Source organism: Durio zibethinus, chromosome 12 (genome assembly GCF_047325235.1).
Source record: "Durio zibethinus cultivar Kanyao isolate XHJ-2024 chromosome 12, ASM4732523v1, whole genome shotgun sequence".
Taxonomy (NCBI): Eukaryota; Viridiplantae; Streptophyta; class Magnoliopsida; order Malvales; family Malvaceae; genus Durio; species Durio zibethinus.
The window spans coordinates 3900025-3922457 of NC_143173.1; the positions used below are offsets into that span (position 1 = coordinate 3900025).

Here is a 22433-nt window from a genome sequence, read left to right on the forward strand (position 1 = left end):
ATTATGATAAGATAAAATAATATTATGAATGAGATTAAATTAAATATTTTTATTTTATTTTGTGTTTGATGTACACAAAAATTAAAAAAATATAATTTATTTATTTTTCAAAATTATTTTTTCTCAAAATTTTTATAATTTAAATTATTAATGTAATTTTTTTAAAATAATAAAACATCTAAATTTAATCCCATAGATTAAAAATAATCATCTGTGCTTGAAAAAAATTGAATCATTTTATATCAAAAAGATGATTAATCTTCTACAAAATTTTATCTCTTTCTTTGAATACAAACTAAATATAATATAAAATTATTATCATCCTATGCGCCATACATAACTTAAGTACGTATAAACATAATGTCCATACCCTTTTTTACAAAGAAAAACTATATTGTTGCTAAAGAATCACAAGATCAATTTACATTTTCTAAGAACAGTTTTTATAATATTTATAAAAGAAAAAGAAACAATTCTAAAATTTTAAACAAAGCAAGCAAAAACGTACCTACAAATATTAATATACCAATTATGTTACAGTCCAAAGGCCACCCTTTGAGCAAAATCTGGTCTTCTTTTAGTGGGCATTCGAAGAAGTCCTGTAATTTGGAGCTCTGTTACAGCCCTGCAAAAGCGTGCTCTGTAGCAAGAATGGTTAAGGAGTCTCATAACAGAAGCAGAGAAGCAATGTTCAGTGAAAGCAGGCTTTATACAGGACATTAGTCCTAAGTTGAAAAGTCATAATATAACATAAGACCTTGCACCCCAAGGGCTCCAGCAAAATACACTTGGGGCAAAGTAATATATCATGGTCACTCCTTTCTGCAAGGAATCTTGAGCTGAGCCAGTTTACTTTGTAATTTTTAGAGTTACATAAATTACCTAAGACTAACAGTAGCCAATAAGCAATGCACTGCAGCAAATAAGATCCCAACATGAATATTTAATGGGTTTCCTAACATGGACTGAGTTGCTTTAGTCGAAACAGCCACAAAAGAATTTGTAACAGAAACAATTAAGTGAAAAGACTAACAAAATATAATAATTGAATGTGTCCTCATGATCTGGATGCCGAGTGGGCTTTGTCAACTTTGTTATTATAGCTAAAAGTAAGAAAATTATGTACTAAATATGCCTATCACCCAGTTGCAATGCATGCCAAAAAAAATATATACCGCATCAACTTACTGAAAATAAATCTAGAAGAATGCTACACCAAAGGATACTGTGTGGAAGCTTCACTCTGGTTTTCTGTTTCGTTTATATCTTTTCTTTTCTTCGGTAATGGGGATTGTCTTGATTTCCTTTTACTGCTACTAGGGCGGAGAACGACTGATTTGAATGATTGGTACCAGTCATGGAGATTGATAAGATCACCATGCTCCTGAGCAAGTTTATACCTAAAACCACACATGATGGCAATAGACTAAGTTTAAACAAAGATGATATTCCATGTCTCAATAAGAAAAAGAAAAACTGCATATATAACTCCAGAACTAGCCAAGCAGGCATAATGGTCCATTAAGGATGTTGACACATAATGATACACCAATTACTAAAAACAGACAGGTCTGGAGAAAGTGGGTTAAGGAAAATGCATCTCTTCAGATCCTAAACCCAATAAATCATAATAAGCAAAATATGGAGCTAAAATTTTACAGTAATGGTCCCTGCCCATTCTGTTTTTCAAGAAGGAAATTATACATAACTTCACGTGCTGAACTGGAATGAATACACTAATATATCTTCAATGAAAGGCTAAAGATGTGAACCCACAGACATAGCACCCTTTCACAGGATGGATCAAGGCAAGCATTATATTCTCTGAAGGGAGGGAAGAAAAAGAAGAAAAAACGCCCTTATATTTTATTCCTCCAAGTGTCTGAAACCATAAAGTTGAGAGAATTGATATGATTATAACAAGGAGTGTGTCTGACATCTCATGCAGAACTCAACTCAAAGGGGAGGAGGGGTATCATTCAGCAACAGGTTTTGGCAGCAATTAGCTACTTAGCTGGAACAGGCAGAGAAGCAGCCTTTGTTGATAAATGCTGCTGAGAACTTAAAATCTATCACTTATCACTTCATTAGGGAGAAAATAAAGAAAAAATCACCAGGCGGGAAATGCATCGATGTTCTAAAATGCTTAAAAGCCATCGACAACAACATTAGAGGGACCAAAAAAAGGGAAAATAAATCCAGCAACCTTGTTCATTACCCCAAATAAGATGCTGTATTAATAAAATGAGCAGGTCATGCAATCTAGACTCAAATGAAAGGACAAGACCAAAAGGATGAAATCCAATCCATTCAAATATGTGTCCATAACTCACAAGTCTTGTATGAAATTGGATAGGACATGAGATGGCAGTCATTAACAATTTGGGGATCATAAGTACGATTTCAAATAGACCATAACTACCATTTAAGTTAAATAATCATTCTCTTTGTCAAGATAACTAAAAATGCAAAAATACTTACATTATGGACGTATCATGCATGGATGGTAATAGGGCATTGCTGCCACTGATACAGCAACTACAGTGGAGGAGTTTCTGGAATTCAAGAAGATCAACCTGAATCCTTCTTCTAGGGTCCCCAATCAAAGCCTGATACAAAGTCAAAATATAGAACTTTGAAAACACCAAAATTTAAGTTCCAAGAACTTCTAAAGTGGAAGGAAAGTTAAACTTCATGCAAAACAAGGAACAAGGAAAATGAGAAACTATGATGCTATATATTATTGCTTATAAAAATTCCTATCTGGTAATATTTTTTGGGAAATGCAAAGGTTTTTGCTCTACATAATCGAAGGCAAGGTTCATTTATAGTCATTTACTCTTTTATATTCCACTATGTTACTTTCCTCTAATGAAATGTAGTGAATTCAAGCTTCAATCAAACATATCAAATAAGGTTTTATTCCTTGATGAAAGCCGAGTGGTTTTTTGGTAGAGTGCTGGTCTCTTAATTCTAGTGACCAAGGTTCAAATCCTAGCAACCTTAAGTATAAAAAAAAGGGTTTTATTCCTAATGTTCACCAACTCTAGACATATAATTAGGCTGCTATTGTAGACAACCATGTTTTTTTTATTTCATAATAAGATGGGAGACAAACATAAGTGATAACAAACTGCCATATCAAATTTACAACAGCAAGCACTTTGTTAATGCTGCAGCAACAGTTATGATTGCCAGGAAATTGTATCAAGCAACATTCTTTGCAGCTTTAGAAAAGCTTGCTTCGTCATATTCAAATAATGCAAATTAGAAGTCAGTGCTTACCAGTTGAAGTTTGTCAACATTTTTAAAACAGAAAATTTCATGAAAAGGTATGCATTCAATGGGCTGCATATAATCCCTGTTTCACAAGAAATTACAAGTCAGTAATGTACAAACAGGGTATAAAGTGAACAAACTTGCAGAAGAGACAGACAAGGCACGGGAATAAAATCGTTTTCACAACACAGTAACCAATATGCGATGGCTATAACAAGTTTTACATGCTATCTATAATGCAAATAAGTAGCCAGTATGCCAAAACAGAGAATAAACAGTAGACGGTTCCCTTCAGCTCCTTGAAATAAGAATGAAATTAACCATTTGAAAAACACCATTCATAAACAGAGCCTCCCATTTGTATGAAGAGCAAGATGGGGCCGAAGGAAAAAAGGAAATATTTATGCAACTGACCCAAATTATTTTTGCACAAATAGAATGCAATCAGACTTTGCACGAAAGAAGCACAAGTAATAAACATGTAAAATACATCCAATTCAGAGAAATCCATAGCAACAGTTTTAGTGCCTCCCCTCACGTGTAGGTCCATCAGAATTCACAAGTATGTACCCCAAAAACATAGCAATAAACAAACTAGGCTATAAAACCATGTTAAGCATCCCAACTAAACCAATTGGCAATAAACGGGTTCAACCTTAATAGAAGGTCAAAACAAACTTCAACCTACATTGATATGGAAATTCTATCTCATTCAACCCATGTGTAGGTCCATCAGAATTCACATGTACCTCGAAAACGTAGCAACAAACAACCTAGTGTATAAAACAGTGTTAAGCATCCCAACTAAACCAATTGGCAACAATGATGGAAGCCCAACCTAAATGGAAGGCCAAAACAAACTTCAAACTACAATGATATGGAAATTCTATCTCATTCACTAGGTTATTTTATGGAATTCACCTCAATGTTTTTAGCTCTCTCTGCTCTCAATTTTCACTTTCATGTGTCTGATATGTTTATGTCATCTCAATTATTTAAATGCAGGAAACTTTTGAGAATGTTAAACATATGTCAAAACTCTCAAACAGGAGTTTTAAAAATAGAGTATTAAAACACAGCATAACAAAAGCTCAGCTAGAAATAATTGAAGTTTAAAATAACATCACTACTTTTAATTTGGATGCTGTAGATTATTCAGCATCATGATACCAAAGAGTCCATATTTTCACTAAGAAAAATACCTATAATGCATGATAATGTATGAAAACATTCATAAGGTGGCTGCATTCAACTGCTTATCAATAACATGCACACACTTTCTTATGCATAGGATAAAATATTGGAGAAAATCAGAATATATAGATACAGATCAGTATCATTCCATCAAGTATAATGGACAGAGTCATGAAATGGCAAAACCAAAACAACCAAGAATAGGGATTGTAAAGATGGGCACCGCTACCTAACCATGCACTCTAATAGATTGGCAGCCTTATCACTCAATGATTTTGAGTCCTTCATATTATCCAATTGGATTCGAGATGCATGTCTCCTGTCATATAAATCAGTGAGGATCGAACAGTAAACAATTAGGAAAAGAATAGCAAAGAAAAACACAATTCATTTCTGAAATCACAAGCTATTACTACTACGGAAGCTTAGAGGAAGTAAGCAATTACTCCTTGCAAGAAAATTAACATAAAAATTCATAAAGATTGCTATTTTATATGAGCTTCACATGTGTCAACATCTCCAAATTCTCTATGCTTTTATACATTATTAGACAGAGAGAATGTTGAATAGTAACCAAACAAAACTAATAAAAACAGAAGGTACAAGGCATTTATCTGACAATGTTAAAAGTGATAAAAGCCTAGTATTAAGGTTATCTAAACAAAATATGACAATAGAAAATATTTAACCATATGATACATCGTAAAATCTTTCTAAAAAGAACCAAAATGATTTCAGGTAAGGATGGTTAATCTTCCGATTTAATAATGATCACAACATCAAAGATATCAAAATCTAAAACTCAAAATGGTGTGTATATATTCACAAGACTGGAAAAGAGATTTTAATCCCAAGCTTATCATATTATGTGATCAATTTTCCCAAAAAATGGGTATGATTTATTTTCTGAAGCAGTTGAAAAGGCAATAGTAATTACTTGGGTGTTATAATCAAATCTTTCTTTGAACTTTTTCCATCCTCTATTTTTAGTAAAGACTGCAACTCCTTCACCTTGTCGTTTATCTATAACAAGAATACAAATATCTTAAAAGTCATGTGGGCTGCCAGCTAAAAAGGAACATTAAAGCAATTATGCAAAAAGAAAAAAAAATAAAAAATGATCAGATAACAGAAGGATAAAGAAGATAGAAGACCATTTCAACTTCCCAATCATAAACGGCTAGAAAATAAAACTGCTGATTGAATATGATCCTCACACAGCATCTCATAGTCATACCAAAGCCATCTTCAAGATAGCATCCATTTGTGAATTTATATAAAATTGTAGAATAGGAACAGCTCTTTTGCTCAACACAATCTTAACTGTATTATTACTCTCAAGTAAATATTCTTAAAAGATGCACCAAGAGGATTCTCCTTTTTCCTTTTTTCTTTCTTACTTACTGAAAAAAATACTCCATGCTATCAGAAACTCAAAGGAATCTGCCCAATATACAATGAACCATTTGCGCTGCCCATGAAACAGTGAATCAAAGAACAATAAATTTTAAATAATGCCCAGAAATAGGGTGGTTTTCATATTTCCCCCTAGCAATTAGAATACCTTTGGATCTTTATTCCCTTCCCCCAATGAAACAAAGATGTCAACAAAAATGTGAGATCATGAATAAAACAGATCTAGCAAATATGACCTGTATTCATTTCCGGCCTTATTTGAAACCCTCCATAAGCAGGAAACTGAAATAGTATTGTCATTCCTATAATTCTTTGAACGGAAAGTTAATGGTTTTGTTTAAGACTATTTAAGCTAGGCATTAGAAGTAAAGGTGTATGCTCATAATTGTTACATTTGCAGGAGATGGCCTTAATTATGGTCTATGTGTCTTTGATTGACCCAAGTAATGTTATTAGGTCATTATCATGCATGTAAAATAAAATTTCTATAGCTTCTGATATCGCAGTCTAAATCTTTGAATGTCAGGAACATTTAGAGGTCTACATATTTTCATGTAATGCAGTGAAGAGCAATCCAGAACAGATACAAGTTCAACAGCCTTGGAGCTCTTTACCTTAGGTGTCATGCACATGAAAACTTGATGCCATACTTTGGAAATTTTTCTTCTCCCTTTAGTTTCTAGGCTATACATCTGAGCCATTTATTGCAATCATAATTGAATATTTCCATGCCCACCTAACAAAATCCTAAGTTGCATCGAAGCTTTATCCATCCCCTATTGCAACCTTTTTAGATGTGCTAAGCACAAACAATTTTATGTAAAAATTATTCAAGATGGATTATACATTAAAATTATGATAGCGCATAAACAATAAGACAAAAATAATTTAATTTGGATGTAAATTTGATAATTAAGCTGGTAGGATTTTAAGATATCATAACGAGCAACTGCTTCATTCAAAAGCTTGGAAGAGACTAGCCAAGCCTCTTAAACTTCTATCGATGAGAGTCAAGAAAAACAAATAATACTTTATTACCAAGATAATCAATATGGAGATAGATATAAAACAGAAAACTAAGGCTAACAGAGCCAAGAAACAACTTTGATTATAATATAGCTGTACTTCTTGTATAAGCAAGATCAAGAGAATCAAAATCATTCTTTTTCTTTAAAAAGACATAATTTGTTAATATTTCCTTATAAGCAAGCATCTGAAGAATATTTACCCTTCTAGGAAAGTATCAGTAAATAGAGATACAGTTGTTAACTTCATGGATCAATGCTTTATGCAGTACCATACCTCAGGAATGCCCACAGTAAGGTTTTTCCATATCTTAAGCAATTTACCAAGCTGTCCAGTCGAAAGATCCCTAATTGAATTTCAACTTCAGTACAGTGAATAAATGACAAAAACTATTATCACGTAATCAATAGCAAGAAAATTGGAGCCTGTTTAGTTATAAAAATTGTTTTCCATTTTCCATCTCCATATTTGCATTATACATGATCAATAAATAAGGACAATAACTAAATTTGAAATCCCTTGTTTTCCAATTTTTGTAAAATTGGAAAATAGTTATAAATTGCTTTCCAACTTCTTAACCACATACGGAAACCATGGTTTTCCAATTTCCAAAATTTTGTTATTTACCGTATCTTATTAATCATATTTAGAGTGAAAGTGGAAATAGAAAATGGAAAACATTTTATAAAACTAAATGGACCCTTAGTAATATTAGGTTCACCAAACAGAAGTCAGAAGAAGATAAGGGTTTGGACACAAAAATTATTCACCCCTTCCAACCAGGATTAATGAAAATTCAACTGTTTCTCATACAAGAGTACCAAGGATACTCATTAAATTGAACTAATGGCTTAGCAAAAAGAAAGAGAAGGACATAATGAGGTGAAAAATGTTTGGGAACTAGAACTTTCTAAAATATTTAGATAGTAGAAACCACAACCAAACTTGATTTCAGTGAGCACTGAGAAAACTTTCTAGCCATGTTCCCCACAGGAAACCTACGGCAGTATGCATAAGACCAACTGCAACTACAAAGCATTATAAGAATTTGAAACATACCTCACCAAATGAATTGCCTCAAAGATAACACGTCCCTTTGCTAAGCTAGGACGTTGTCGACTAGAAGGAGATAAAATAGAATCTTTCTCTAATTTTGTGCAAGTAGCAAATTCTCTTTTGTTGTATGATTCTGGATCAATTGCCTCACAGAATAAATCCAGCAGTCTGACTTTTTCACCCTTACCAGTTACATATAGGCACTACAATGTAAAATATGTCAAGAAACAAAAAAGAAATTAGTTGAATGACATGATTGTGTAACCAGATCAAAGGATGAAGCCAGAGAAAATTGTAAAAGGAAGAAAAAGGTGGAATCATAAAGCCAAGCATGATTACGAAAGAAGGGCAGCAATTCAAAGCAAAATCTCCACTCATAAAATCATCAATTTAGCCAAAAATCAAGCAGTTTTTTTGGTGAAAATAAGGCAAAAGGCCAGAAATGCAAGTACTTTAGCATAACCTTCAATATCATAAACAATAAGCTTCAACCTAGCATCAGATTGTTCACATCTGACCGATGTGTTGGTCAAGATTGTGTAGACTTTTTTTTAAGCTTTTTATATTTTGAATAAATTAATAATGAATTGGCATATCATATCTACACTAACATTAATACGCCAATAGTATCATCAGCTAAAGTCAAATTCCATTGCAAGCAATGCCACAAGTGAGTAAATAACAAAATAAAAAATTTTATGGCTGCAATTTGAGAGAAAAAAAGGTCCACCTTAGAATGTTAAAATGACATAATTCATGTCAAAACATCAGGGGAAAGGAAAAGACTGAATCTCACCAAAACCACAGCTCTCCACTGATTCTGTAATCTCTTTAATTCTGAAAAAGCATGAGCCAAACTTTCATTGGTCTGTTTGGTCATTTTAACCCTGCTTGCAGATTTGGGAACCCATAAGAGAATTACTTCCCTATTCAACATATTTACATAAACTGCAAATGCAACAAAAGTTACATTGTTGGTATTTGAAATACCTCTGACAGGATGGGAGGTTAAAAACATGCTTCCACATCACTTCTGGTGATAATCCATACCGTCCAATTTCTAATACCTACAACGACAAAATACAAGCGAAACAAAACCTTTGATACATAGATCTATAACAAAAAAGGTAAAAACAAAGAGACTTTTAAACCAAAGTAGTGCAAAAATCAGTATCCAGTTATGCAATGTATGAAATTCTGATTGTATGAAGGAATCATAGAACATTAAAGGTAGCAACAAACCTTCAACTACATGCCATTAACTGAATTGGAATCACTTTCTTTAAGGGCACCCCAAAAGAAAAAAGAAAATCCATACTTCAAATCCTTAAAGATTATAAAACCAAAAGAACCAGATGATGTGCAAATGTGAACACTAGAATATATGGTTATTCATGAAGACAATAAAGAATACCCTCATGATAAATTAAAGAAAATTCAAGAATTAACCATACACTATTATTGATAATGCAAAAGTTAAAACCTTGTCAGAGATAACTAAGAAAACTAACCCAGTTTTCCTCTTCAAGAACAAATTCGCGTAAAATGAAACTCAGAGGCTCCACAAAGAAATGTTGAGTGCATGCTATCTGAAAAACACTTCCTTAAAACATAACATCAGCAAGAATGTAATTACATTCACAAGACGGGAGAAAGTAGCTGCAACACTCCAAACACAGTGAAAATAATAAACTTCTATCTATATCCATACCAATGGAGTTACCAACCTTTAAAGCTCTAATAAAAGATGTTAGAGTTCCATCCTGGCTTACAAAGTAGTTTCTCATAAAAACTGCAACCTTGTGGCCAATACTGAACCCAGAACAAGGTTTCACAAGAACAGCCTCAACAACTGCATCCATTCTCTCAGCTGGGGTTCCCAAGGTGAACTCAAAGGGGCACAAGCGCTGTAAAGCATTTGAAGGAAGTATATTTCTTTGGGTATCAAGGGTTGTTGCAACCCCCATTATTAGAATAACTGGAATCTTGACAACCCATTCACTGATCAGAAACAAAAAAGCAAGTTCATTACAGACTGTGAGGTGACTGTGGCTTGGTTTGGTTGTTACAGTTGGTACTTGCATTTTGTTTCCAAAAGCAAAAATTAAAAAATGTGTTTGGATATAAGCATTATAAAGACTGATGGTAAGTATACTTCGATATAAAAGCAAATATAAATATAAATATAAATTAAGGTAGTAAATGGCTCTTAGGCCTAAAACTTACAACAAGCAATGCTTATACTAGCAGATGAGTAGTAAGGTCAAATTAAACCTAGTGTCAAAAGTACTGACAAACAAGGCAAAGTCTGATTCCAGAAATAAGACTGATCCTGAGCAAGAGGAGAATCTGAGTAGATAAGCAAATGATAAAGAGACAGTTTAGGTTGAAAAAGAATAACAGGATGCATGTAATACCTTAACATAAGGATGAAATCAGACAAGACAGACCCACAACAGCGCTCAATGTCATCAACAATCACAACCACTGGATTTTTGTAGTTCTCTTCTCCATACCATGATGCTAAGATTGATATGTCAGCTGGCTGCTCAAAAACAAAAAACAACTTACAAAACTTTGCAAGTAAATTGTAGTCCAACACTCAAAGAAACTAGCTATCTGTACTTACATCCAAAGTAGACTTTAAAAACTGTCTTAATAAGCTTCTTAGACAACCACCAATCCCATTTTTGGCAATAAAGTCCAGTGAGGAAAGGTTAGCAACATGGCATCCTTGAGATTTCAAATGTTTCCCAAGCGCGTCAAACGTCATTAGATCATCAACAAACTCCATATTCTCTGCCAATCATTATACACTATAAAGAATAGTTCTCGCAAACAGCACATACTTATTGCACATCTCGCTTCCAACAATATAGACCAAAGAATTTAGGAACATTAAACCAGCTAAGGTCAATTACTCCGACCAAACATTAAACTAAAAGTACATAGTATAAAACTTACTAGTGAGAACAAGCCCGGTAAATAGCTTTCTAGAATTAGCATCTGTTCTAACAGGGAAAGATTGAGTCGCTTCAAGAAAATCAGGAGTTCCAAGTGATCTAATCGTGTCAAAAGTTTGATGCACCCAACTTTGTATTTCACTAAACACACTAGTATTAATATCTCTCAGAACATCCTGCAATTAAAGCTTTAAAATTTTAAAAAGTGTAAAATGGAAGAAAAAAACATTACAAAAATGAAAACTAGGACTTTCGACCTACTTTGATGGTTGACTTGATTTTTGACCAAACAAATTCAAAAGCTTCCATTCTTAAGTTCATGTTTTCATCTTCCTTTTCGTCTTCAGGATTCTCGGAATTCTTAGGTAATGCTGGAGACAAATCAATTCTCCTTCTTGTTTTTCCTGTTCCTGATGATTTTCTCTCCGATTTCCTCAATGATCCTTTTTGAAGAACAAAAAACGGCTGCCAATTTTTTGAAAAAAATAAATTAACAAATCTATTCAAAACTTCAACCTCTTCAAAATTTTAACGATTCATTGTATATTAAATATTTTTTCTTTTTTTTAACAGCGAATTCGTCTTTTCCTGAGAACCAAACAAAAAAAATAAAGTGATGATTTAAAAAATGGAATGAAAATATATATATATATATATATATATAATAGGCAGAGAGAAGGAACCTGGAGATTGTTTTCGGTGACGGCATCGATTGAAGGCGGCGAAGCATCATCTAGAGAGGAAGCCATTGGTTTTTATTTTTGGTCGTTTTGATAGATTTGAGAGGATTTTATGTGCCCTTTTAGGGTTTATGAGTATTTCGGGAGTCCTGGGGCTTTTCTCTCTCTTTCTGTTTTGGCGGGAAATGGCTCGGTGTAGAAGTGTCAAAATCGTTCTATTGGTTTGGGCTGGGCTTAGCTGTGTTTGTGGATCTCTGTCCAACTCTTCAAAATCCAATATCCAAATTCAACTGGGCCATGGACTTTTTTTTGGTAATTTAGCAATTTTTTCTTGCAAAACTTAAACGATTTTATAACTTGATAATGAAATTTTTAAACCCTGCAAGTTGAGTTTACCGTATCGTTGCATCTCCTATAGATCAAAATAAAAAAAATTAATAAATTGATCATAAAAACAAATATATATGGTTAATTATATTGACTTTTTCGTGAGATCTAAAAACTCACATTATCATTTCAAATTATTTTTATCCAAAACTAAAAGGCAGAAATAAAATTATTTAAAGAGAATGTGGTTCATTGTATCTACAAATTTGCTTTCATTCAATATAAGTTGTTCAAGGAAAGTATTCATATTTAAAATAATAAATAATCATTTTTATTTTACCTTTCACAAAAAATAAATAAAACCATTCATTTGACACTCTTTTTAAACTTATTATGATTTATTTGAAAAAAATCCACCAAAGATCACCCTCCACATCATGGAGACAAAGTTTGAAAAAAATATATATTCACAAAAAAAAGTGAGTCACAAATTATTATTGAGGCAAAAAAATGAAAAAAAAAATTTTGTGTGTGAATCCTTCTTGAAAGGAAAAAGTGAAATGAAAGGAAAAAATGAAAAAGAGAGAAAATATGAAGGCACCTGATAAAGAATGGGGTAAAATGTCAAAGTGCTTCAAATAATAAAAGATGATCCTTTAGTTTACACCCTTTCAAATACATATTTTGAGCTTACTTTATTTATTATTTTTTTCATAACCTTTCACCATAACCTTAATTACATGCCTTAAAAGTCTATTTCGATCAAATATGAATGTTGAAATTAAATAATTATATATTGAGTTAGGCATACTTATGGATAATGAGATTTTGTATTTTGGGAATTCATATGGAATTTGATTGAATGCTAATGAGGAATGAAGTGAAACAAAAAAATAAAAAGAGGAAAAATGAAAAATGAAAAGAAGGGAAAATAAATATTTAAATTAAAAACTCTAAATGACGATTTAAGTAAAAGTAAATATATTAGCTGAAAACAAGAATTAGACAACCTAAGAGTATTTAAGAGTCCAATTGGCTAAGGGCAAGATTTAGATTTTAAGCCCAAAAAGATCAAATATATTAATAAAATGAGTTTCTAAGAAAGAATTTTGGATTTGTGTTAAAAATTATCTGAATATTCATTATTTTGAATGTTCAAATCCCATCCAAGAACTAATCCTAACAATATTATTTGAGATTATCTATTTGTCTATTATCCTTCACTGGACTTATCTTTGTGTCGAATATCTTTATTTTTCAAATCACTTTGTTTTTCATCATTTTTTTGAAATCCTAAAATAAGAAAATATGTAAGGAATAGCATTTTTTATGAAATTAAAATGATGAGGAATAAATGAAAAAAATACATAAAAGATTCTTACATTACTTCAAAATGAAAATCGATAGTGACATTGGCAAAATAAAGATAGCGTGATGAAAGAAATATATGAAAATGTTAAGCCAGAGAACTTTCAAAATAAGGAATAAGCATTTCTAGAAAAGTTCAGATTTAGTGAAAAAAATATTTTGATTCATAGAGTGGTTGATAGAAGTTATTAAGATAACTAGTCTTGAAGATGAAAAGAAAAAAAAGTCTTGAAAACCTTTTTACTACAATTATGGATGCATTCATTAGTTCTCATGCATTGCATTGATAACATTCATTGTAAACAATAAGTTTAAATTAGCAAAAGGTTGAGAATTTTTAGAGTAAATGAATTTTGAACTAGTAATGTCCTTGGTTGAGAAAAATATTTTAGATAATCTTTGATTGAAAAAATGATAAAACTTTAACTCTTAATTGAAAAGTTTCACGAAACATTCTTCTGTCTCAAAGAGCATTTTGTTTTTCTTAATAATGAATAGGATTTGTGAGCCATTCGAGCATGATCATTAAAACATGTATTTATTATTTTTAAAATAATTTGATCTTATATTTTAACTTAGGGTCTGACCTAGTTATTTTTTACCTTGATTTAGTTCAGGTCATTTAATTTTTTGACTTACAATTTAGTCCCGATCACTTATTTTCTTCATTTGTTCAATCCAAGTCATTTAATTTTTTAACTTGGTTCTGTCCGATTACTTTTTTTTTTTTACTTTGGTTCAATCCGATCACCTTTATCTAAGACTTTGGCTTAGTCCGGTCATTTTTATCTTTAACTTTGGTTTAGTCAAATCATCTCCATCTTCGATCTTGGCTCATTCCAATCACTTTCATTTTTTACCGTAGTTCAATCCATTCACTTTCATTTTTCGACCTTAGTTCAGTCCAATCACCTTTATTTTTTTACCTTGGCTCAATCCGATCATTTTTCTTTTCGATTTTGGCTCAGTCCAATCACCTTTATCTAAGACTTTGGCTTAGTCTGATCATTTTTATCTTCAACTTTGGTTTAGTCAAATCATCTCCATCTTCGATCTTGGCTCATTCCAATCACTTTTATTTTTTACCTTAGTTCAATCCATTCACTTTCATTTTTCGACCTTAGTTCAGTCCAATCACCTTTATTTTTTTACCTTTGCTCAATCCGATCATTTTTCTTTTCGATTTTGGCTCAGTCCGATCATTTTTGTTTTTGATCTTAGCTCAATCTAGTCACTTTTATTTTCGACCTTGACTCAATCCGGTCACTTTCATTTTTAACCTTAATTCAGTCCAGGTACTTTTATCTTCAACCTTGGTTTAATTAGGTCACCTTCATCATTTAACTTTTGGGTTCAATACAAATTATATATATATATATTTTATTTCGACTAAGGCCAAATTATTTTATTTTTTGACTTCAACTAAGATCAAGTTATCTCATTTTCTAACTACAGGTAAATCTCAGTCATCATGTTTCAACCTTTAACTTAGTTTAAGTCATCATTTTTTATTTTTGGCTTAGTTCAAGATATTTTTTTTTATCGTTAATCTAGTTTAAGTCAATTCATTTTGACCTTCAACTAAGTTTAAATAATTTCATCTTCAAACTCGGATATAATGGATATTTATATCTTTACATAATTCATGTTACAAAAAAATGCATTAAAAAAAATTATAAACACCCAATTTAGTCCGATGTCTAAATCATTTGAGTCTAATTTAATTTTAAACCCTAAAGTCCAAAATCTATTAGGTTCATATTTATCCAAATCCCAATGATTTCTTTTAATTATGATTATTTTTATTATTTGTCTGCATATATTTTTTATCTAATTTATTCTAATATCTTTTTTTATTTTCTTTATCTGTTAAAAAAATAAAAATTTTGTTACCTTTATCTTTTAATTATCTTTAATTCAATTATCTTTTAATTTATCTGATATTTTAAAATAAATAAAAAATCAAAAGATTGGCTTTGTTAATAAATCAGAAATAATAATCCACAGTTTCAAACTGAGTTTGAAGTGACCTAAAATTCCTTTAGCTTGTCCTATAAATAAACTTGAGCTCACAGTGAATCAACAGACATAACCACAAGGCAATTCACAGAGAAAAACATCGAAAAATCATGAACCAAGATCACCCCATTGATTAACAAATTCCCAGCATACCAAGTCTTCATATCCATTCCCTACTATCAATTCCCATCAATCAACACCTAAGCCTTCCACAATCGAGATTCAACCTAACTCCTCACAAACCCAAAAACACACACCAACATAGAGATTACAATTCACATATACAAAAATATTCATAGTTACCAATAGACACACCACAACCATAAGCCAAACTATCAGCCATTGAAACTTTTGGTCGTATTGCAACTATTAGAGTTCATCTTTTACCATCTATAAACCCATCATTGATCCAATCACCAAAGCAATCACACTCAACTACCAACAATCCTACCAGGACCACCAATATAAACAACCCAGCCTAGAATATCACTCATCGAAATCACAGACCTGAAAGCCTTACATCACTGTGGATTACCTAATTTCAGCCATTAAACCCACATTCACCCAACCATTTATACCTAATGCAACCACCACCAAAATCAACAAGCCAAGAAATACCCAAAATCTATAATACCCGAAATCCAATAGACAATCAAAATACAAACTTACAATTAGCCCAAGGTATGTCATAAAAACAGAGAATACAAGCGACAAACAATGTAGGAAACAGAGAATACAAGCAACAAGCGATGTAGAAAAATAAAAATTATGTCGATCGCTCTAAGGTTATTAACGTCTTGAAATCTGCTTATGAATTTTTTAGAAAGAGGTAGAGAAAGACGCCATTTCTTATAAAAAGAAACAAATGTCTATGAAATTAGGGTTTTACTATAGGTTAGTAAAGATGATTTAAAATGAGCCATTTTGGTGGGATTGGAATTATTAAATAAATAAAAAGGGAAAAAAGAATAGGTAGCCCGACCCATTGCATAGCTTGCTCATAGTCTGTCCAATCTATTGATTCAACAACTTATATCAAGTTTGCAACGAGAAGCAAAAATCAAGAATTCAAATTTGCCCTAGCTTTGGTATTGTCATTTTTTCTTTCCTATCATTTGTTTACTTTTTTTTTCTATTCATATATTTATTATTTCTTATTATATATATCTTTAGAAAATATTTAATATATAAAATGCATAGGTATACAGAAAACGTAATAAAAAATCAAGTAAATTTTAATTAAGTAAATGTGCAAATTTACGCCAATTGGTACAATTAAATAATTTTTAATTAGGTTATAGAAATGAATGGAAATAACTTCCATGATGACGTTATAAAAAAAATGGTAAGTTTTTTTTTTGTGAGATTGTTTGTTCTAAATTTAGCTCAAATGGTGAAATAATTTAGATAAAATTTTAATAAAAATAATTGCATTAGTTTTCAAACCAAAAATAAGAAAAATAATAAATTTTTTTTTTTGAAAATATATGACAATTAGTTAATGATAAAATATCAAAAAAATAAAAAATGGTTGAATTTTTAAGAGATTTTTAGGTAAAAGTTTTTTCAAAATTCAACCAAAATGGTGAAAGAGTTTGGAAGAGATTTCAAACAGTAATTTGTATTTTATTTTCATTTTAAAAATTAAGAAATATATAACAAATAAAATTCAACAGTAAGAATCTAAATTCCAAGAAAGATATTTTTAAATTTATAAATAAAGAATAAGATTCAAAGATGAAATTCTTAGTAATCGCAAATAGATAATTATCTAAAAAATTTTAAAATGAGAAAATATTTTTAATTTTAGCATGAATGGTAGAATTATACATATTTTCAATAAAGCAAGATTTAATAAATGGTTAAGTCATTGTCCGACGATAGAGCATCTTCAAAAAAATAAATAAGATTCTTAAATACTTTTGAGGTAAGAAAATATTTTTAGAAATTTTGCTAGATTGATGAAAAAATCTTAAAAGTTATTTTTAATATTTTAAACATTAAAATTTAATAAAAAGATCATTATAACTAAAGATCTGTAGGATAATTTAAAATTAAATGGTACTATCCGTTGGATGGGTGTGTAGGGGTGTTATAACATTTTTCACACATAACCGAACTTTCGAACCTTATTCTGATTAGTAGACACAGAATTTTTTTTTTGTCTCTTGGTCAAGCTTAAGACATCCTTAAAAGGAATAAATTCACCAAGTGGCCAATCATACTTAACAAAAAAAAATTAGTGATAATTCTTTAAAATCAAATCTAATTGTAATTTTATGGATTTATATATTATAACAAGATATAGAAGATTAGCCACATTGGAGGGAATACATGGTGCCAGTGTCAAGGTCACCAGGAATTGGTTTCGTCATAGAATTACTTGTCTGGACATTTAAAATCACAACCAGCAAGGCATTCAAGTCGAGACCCGCAGACATTTACCCACTTCCTCTAAGACTCTAACCCTTTCCAATTAGGCAACATCATTAAGGAACTCTCTGCTGAAATTTTTAAGGACACCTTATCTAAAAAAATCCACCTTTCTCATGTCTAGGGGACCCAACTGGAGCAATACTTGGTACATGGCTAAAAACCTATATTGCTCATCGATAACCATGTACACTTTGTTTTACTTAGTTTTCTTTCAACCAACCTTTTCGATGACTCAACACTTTCAGTCTCCAACTCAACTTTCAGTTTGGCAAGTTTCCCCTCAACTTCTAGGTTCGCTCCACATTCTTATCCCTCTTTATTTTTGCTTGATTGATGTGAGTAATAGTTGCCATTTACTCCCCCTATAGTTTGGTCATTTTTTGGTTAACCTCCACTAGGTGAATAATGGCAACATCCAAATATTGCTACATTGTAATGGCCTTTCTAGTAGCTTATTTCAGCTAGGCATCTAAACAATTTTCTTCTTTAACTCTGCCTCCATCTGTGCTACATTATTTTGTAGAATGGCATTTAGAGTTTCTAAGCCCCCTCTATTGTAATGTCCTCACGCAAAAAGGTATTTTGATCTATCATGACCTGACCTCTTATTACAAGATTTCTCCTTTGTTTTGCAACTCCTCTACAAGTAACCTGCCTTACTTATACAAGCTAACATTATTTGCCAACAGTTACACAAACATAAATATCAGCAATTAGCAAAAGATTTACCAGTTCAAAACATACACAAAACATTGGCTAACACTAATACACACATCAACTACGAGTAACAGCTCATTTTGTAGATTTTTGAACACCGAAAACTACTGCATCCTTTCTTTTACATAGTGGGACAAGCTAGTCATAGCTCATAAACAAGCAACTTCAGGAGGCAGGATGCTGATAGGCCTATCATGGACTACCCTGAAGTCTGCAATAGACATACAATCCAGTCTCTCGCTTACATAACTAGTTACCAGGGCATTAACCCTTAATGAGGCCTCCATTTCCTCATTTGCAGACGCACTGGTATAAATGCTTACCACCACTAAAAGGGTCACTACAGTTGGTGGGATGGTTGAAGGCAAGGTAGAGAAAGAGCTTGGAACAACAACCTCTACAAGAATTATGATACTCAGCAATTGCATATCTTAACATTTGATTTTGATGGGCCAATTAGTATTATATTTTAACTTTTTTTTCATAAAAATAACAAATCAATATTTTTATAAGGATCGATAGTTAAAATTTTTTTTTATCCAAATAAGAAAAATATATATGCTTTTAAAAAATGAAGTTAAAAATTTGGAAATAAAAATCCATGGTGTTTTCTAACTTTTTAAAATGATTCTAATATGATTTTTTCTATTGAAAATATTATAAGATAACATGAGATATAGATTTAAAGTAATTAAAAGTGAAATATGATACTCAAGAAAAATTTGTAATTAGCTAAAAAGAAAATGAAAATAATCAACAATCATGTGGCTTATTAATTGAGTATTGAATTTCTAGGTTCGATGAACAATATTCAATTTTTGATAAAAAAAAAACACATTTAATATTTGGTTGAGATTTAGTATAATTGAGAAAACTAAAAAGTTAATTTGGTTTTTACTAAAATCACATGATTGTGATTTAAAATTTATAACAAAACTCTTGATTTTAAGGATTTATAAATAATAATTAGTGAATACAATAATTAGACAAATAAAAATGTGAGTAATGGGTAAAATAAATAGAAAATAGTAATATTATTTTAACCCATTTTAAATTACAATACGTAAAATTAAATTATGAAATCATAATAAATAATATTAACATTTTTGAAGGGCCAATTTAAATTTATTTAACATAAATATATATTTTTTGGCTAAAAAAATGTAAATATACACATATTCTAAAGATTTTTTTCAAAATTTTAGAAGGTCAAGGCCCTCTATTGCTCTTCTTACGGTTTGGCCCTTGTTCCTACAAAAGCTGAAATCATAAGCACGCTAGTGATAGTTGATGACGTGCTAAAAATGATGGATGGTAAGGTCATGCCAGATGTTGTTTTGACATTGAGACCTCACTATTAGCCACCATTGTAGGGAGCACCCTAATAGTACTCGAAGCTTGCTTCTTAGCCGAAGGGGGATTGACTTGCAATGACTTTTTCCTTTTCAACTTCTCTTACTTTAGGATCTTTTGAAGCTTAGAAGCACGATCTATTTTTACAAAATAAATAATAACACATTAGAATTAGTATCATACAGTTTAAAACACATAAAAGCAACACTAATTACCTTCATTTATGGGCCCAACATTTGGCACACCAGACTCTAACTCCACCAACTCGTTAAACCCTAAAACACCTTCATTACCCTACCTTACGCCACCTTTTTAGGCCTTTAAACAATTTGCAAGCTAACTCCCTCCTACATGAAACAATAGGAGCCATAGATATGCTCCCTTCAATAATTCATTGCATGCCATCAATCTTTGGCGTACCCATTCTTTAACTAGCACCAAAATTTTTAGGTTTCACAGTAACTCTTTTCATTGCATTAATATCAAGCACATACTCACAACCAAAGAAACATTATCTGTACATGGATAAACAATAAAGTATACAAGTAAACTTATGCAATAATACTGGTTACCTTTTATTTGAGGAGGTTGGTCCTTACTCCTCTTTGCCTTTGGATGCAAGTGTTGGTTTTTTTTCATCCAACACCTTTTGGACAAAAGCCTCCAAATCTTTATCCTTGTCAGTCATCAAGTAGTGTTGACGAATGTTATTTTTCATCACCAATTCCACGAAAGAGTCTTTCAACCTTTAAAACATTCACTTGCTCTGCCTCATCATCATTTAGCTTTAGTGTTCCCTTTGTCAAAGCACTAGTGTACAACCACTTTATTTTAATGGGGAATCGCATGCTAAAGGTCTTTATATACGCCATAACAAACCTATTGTAGTTGCATTGGGATGATTATTCTAAGACAACCTAACCACAAATGTATGCCCCTACGCTTGAAGGTAATACAACATCCAATTATTCTTTTTTAGGGAGATAAAAGAGAATCAAGCTAGTATTACATTCATTGATGGAACCTACCCTGTTTGATGGTAGGTGATGAAAGATGCCACCAAGATCCCTTAAGACTTAAGTGATAGCTATAATGTGGTTAGGTTGAATGTGGCTAAGACCAGTTGAAAGAATGGGTGCAGAGAAAGGTGAAACCTCTATATGAAGTTAGGCAAATAGAACCCTACAGTTCCCTCGTCAGTCCTAACTAGGCTAATGGTAAAACCCTCAGACAACAACAACATAGTAAACAGAAGGTTCTTAAGAAGTGACCCTATCTAAGGTCTAATTCATCATCCACGTAGTTGCATTGGACTGATACACGTCCAGTGGCCATCGCCCTAGCTTAAAGTTTTTTAGCTTTGCCACCACCACCTCTTCCCCTTTTTTTTTACCACCACCATAGCTACCTCCAATGGACCTAATGCCACCTCCTTCTCGAATCACAATGTCATTATCCCAACCATTAACCCTCTAACTTCATTACTCTTCTCTTGGCCCCACTTATTCTTCCCTAAGCCACATTACCATTTCCACTACTAGTAAATTGCACAATTGTGCTTTCATTATCATTTAATTCCTCACCAATAATTTTTCTCTTCAACACCATCTTAATCACTCCCAAAAAACCAAAAAAAAAAAAAAACCCAAGTAAATAACTTAAAGAGATATTTATGAACGTACCAAAACAACTTTAAAAATTCGAAGCAAAAATCATAAAAGATAAAGAACACAATAGATTTGCTTTTGTTAGAAAATAGTAAAGTGAGCCCTAACCTTTATTGTTTTTTCATTTATACCTAGCCAAACATTTTAATTGAAACAATTATATTAAATTCCTCAAATGAAACCATCTATTTTGAAATTATTCAGTTACATTCATTGAACCAACCGATCATTTCAGTTCAGCCTTTTAAAAACATACATTAACCTCAATAACATCTATTGAAGCGGGCTGACTATTCATTTTAGGGTGAATCTTGTTCACACATGAAACTGTACATTCAAATTTCAAATAGAATAAATTTTACCTTAATCACCTTGCACCACATGTTCTATACAGCTGCATAAATAAAAAATGTGATCACATACCTCACAACGTGCTTTCCTCACCTACATCAAAAGGGGATCCACAACAAACAAAGCCAAAATTTTTTTCTAAAGTCTTTACCTATTATCCTCTATTACTTGTCATCATTTATCATCAAATAGGCTCACAAAAATGAGCCGTCATGCCAAAAAAGACACGTTATCACCTCAACTCATCACAAACATGTCATTCCCTTATTGCTAATCAACACCTCCACCACACTACTTGAATGGTTTGCTTCGCCAACATCTATTCGACACTATTCTAACTTGATCACTTGTCTGAGTAAAGTTTGATGGCGATTACTTTTTAACCTTCTATCAGAACCGTGGGACAATTGTTACACCTAACTCTAGTCAACAGGGTCAACTTTTATACTCGCCAAATTAATGCATGCTTAATTGTCACATCATCATTAAGGAAGGATAATATCCAAGCTCATCCTCGTAATGTGAGCTCGCCCTCTAAGTTACTCGTTTATCAAGACTATTACGCTTATGAAAAAAGCTTA

The 22433-nt window shown here is 31.8% G+C and overlaps 1 protein-coding gene across 1 annotated transcript; it reads right to left on the minus strand.

Annotated features, from left to right (window-relative positions):
* Positions 1–333: 333 nt before the first annotated feature.
* Positions 334–11794, minus strand: ORC3 (origin recognition complex subunit 3). Its single transcript, XM_022892008.2, has 17 exons — positions 11618–11794; positions 11196–11399; positions 10936–11110; positions 10601–10770; positions 10389–10516; positions 9699–9972; positions 9483–9560; positions 8962–9038; positions 8768–8858; positions 7975–8174; positions 7192–7261; positions 5411–5496; positions 4703–4792; positions 3286–3361; positions 2482–2609; positions 1227–1400; positions 334–640 (listed from the first exon to the last, which is right to left on the minus strand). Exons 1-17 carry the CDS (start codon positions 11681–11683, stop codon positions 535–537), a joined length of 2193 nt encoding a protein of 730 aa, XP_022747743.2. The 5' UTR covers positions 11684–11794; the 3' UTR covers positions 334–534.
* Positions 11795–22433: the final 10639 nt, after the last annotated feature.

Excerpts from the sequence above, each read along its gene's own strand:
- ORC3 (XM_022892008.2), bottom strand. The coding sequence starts at position 11,683 with ATGGCTTCCTCTCTAGATGATGCTTCGCCGCCTTCAATCGATGCCGTC. Across the intron at positions 8,859-8,961 it reads AACCTCCCATCCTGTCAGAG|GGTTAAAATGACCAAACAGA; the intron begins GTATTTCAAATA and ends ATCTGCAAGCAG. Across the intron at positions 2,610-3,285 it reads ATGTTGACAAACTTCAACTG|GCTTTGATTGGGGACCCTAG; the intron begins GTAAGCACTGAC and ends ACTTTGTATCAG.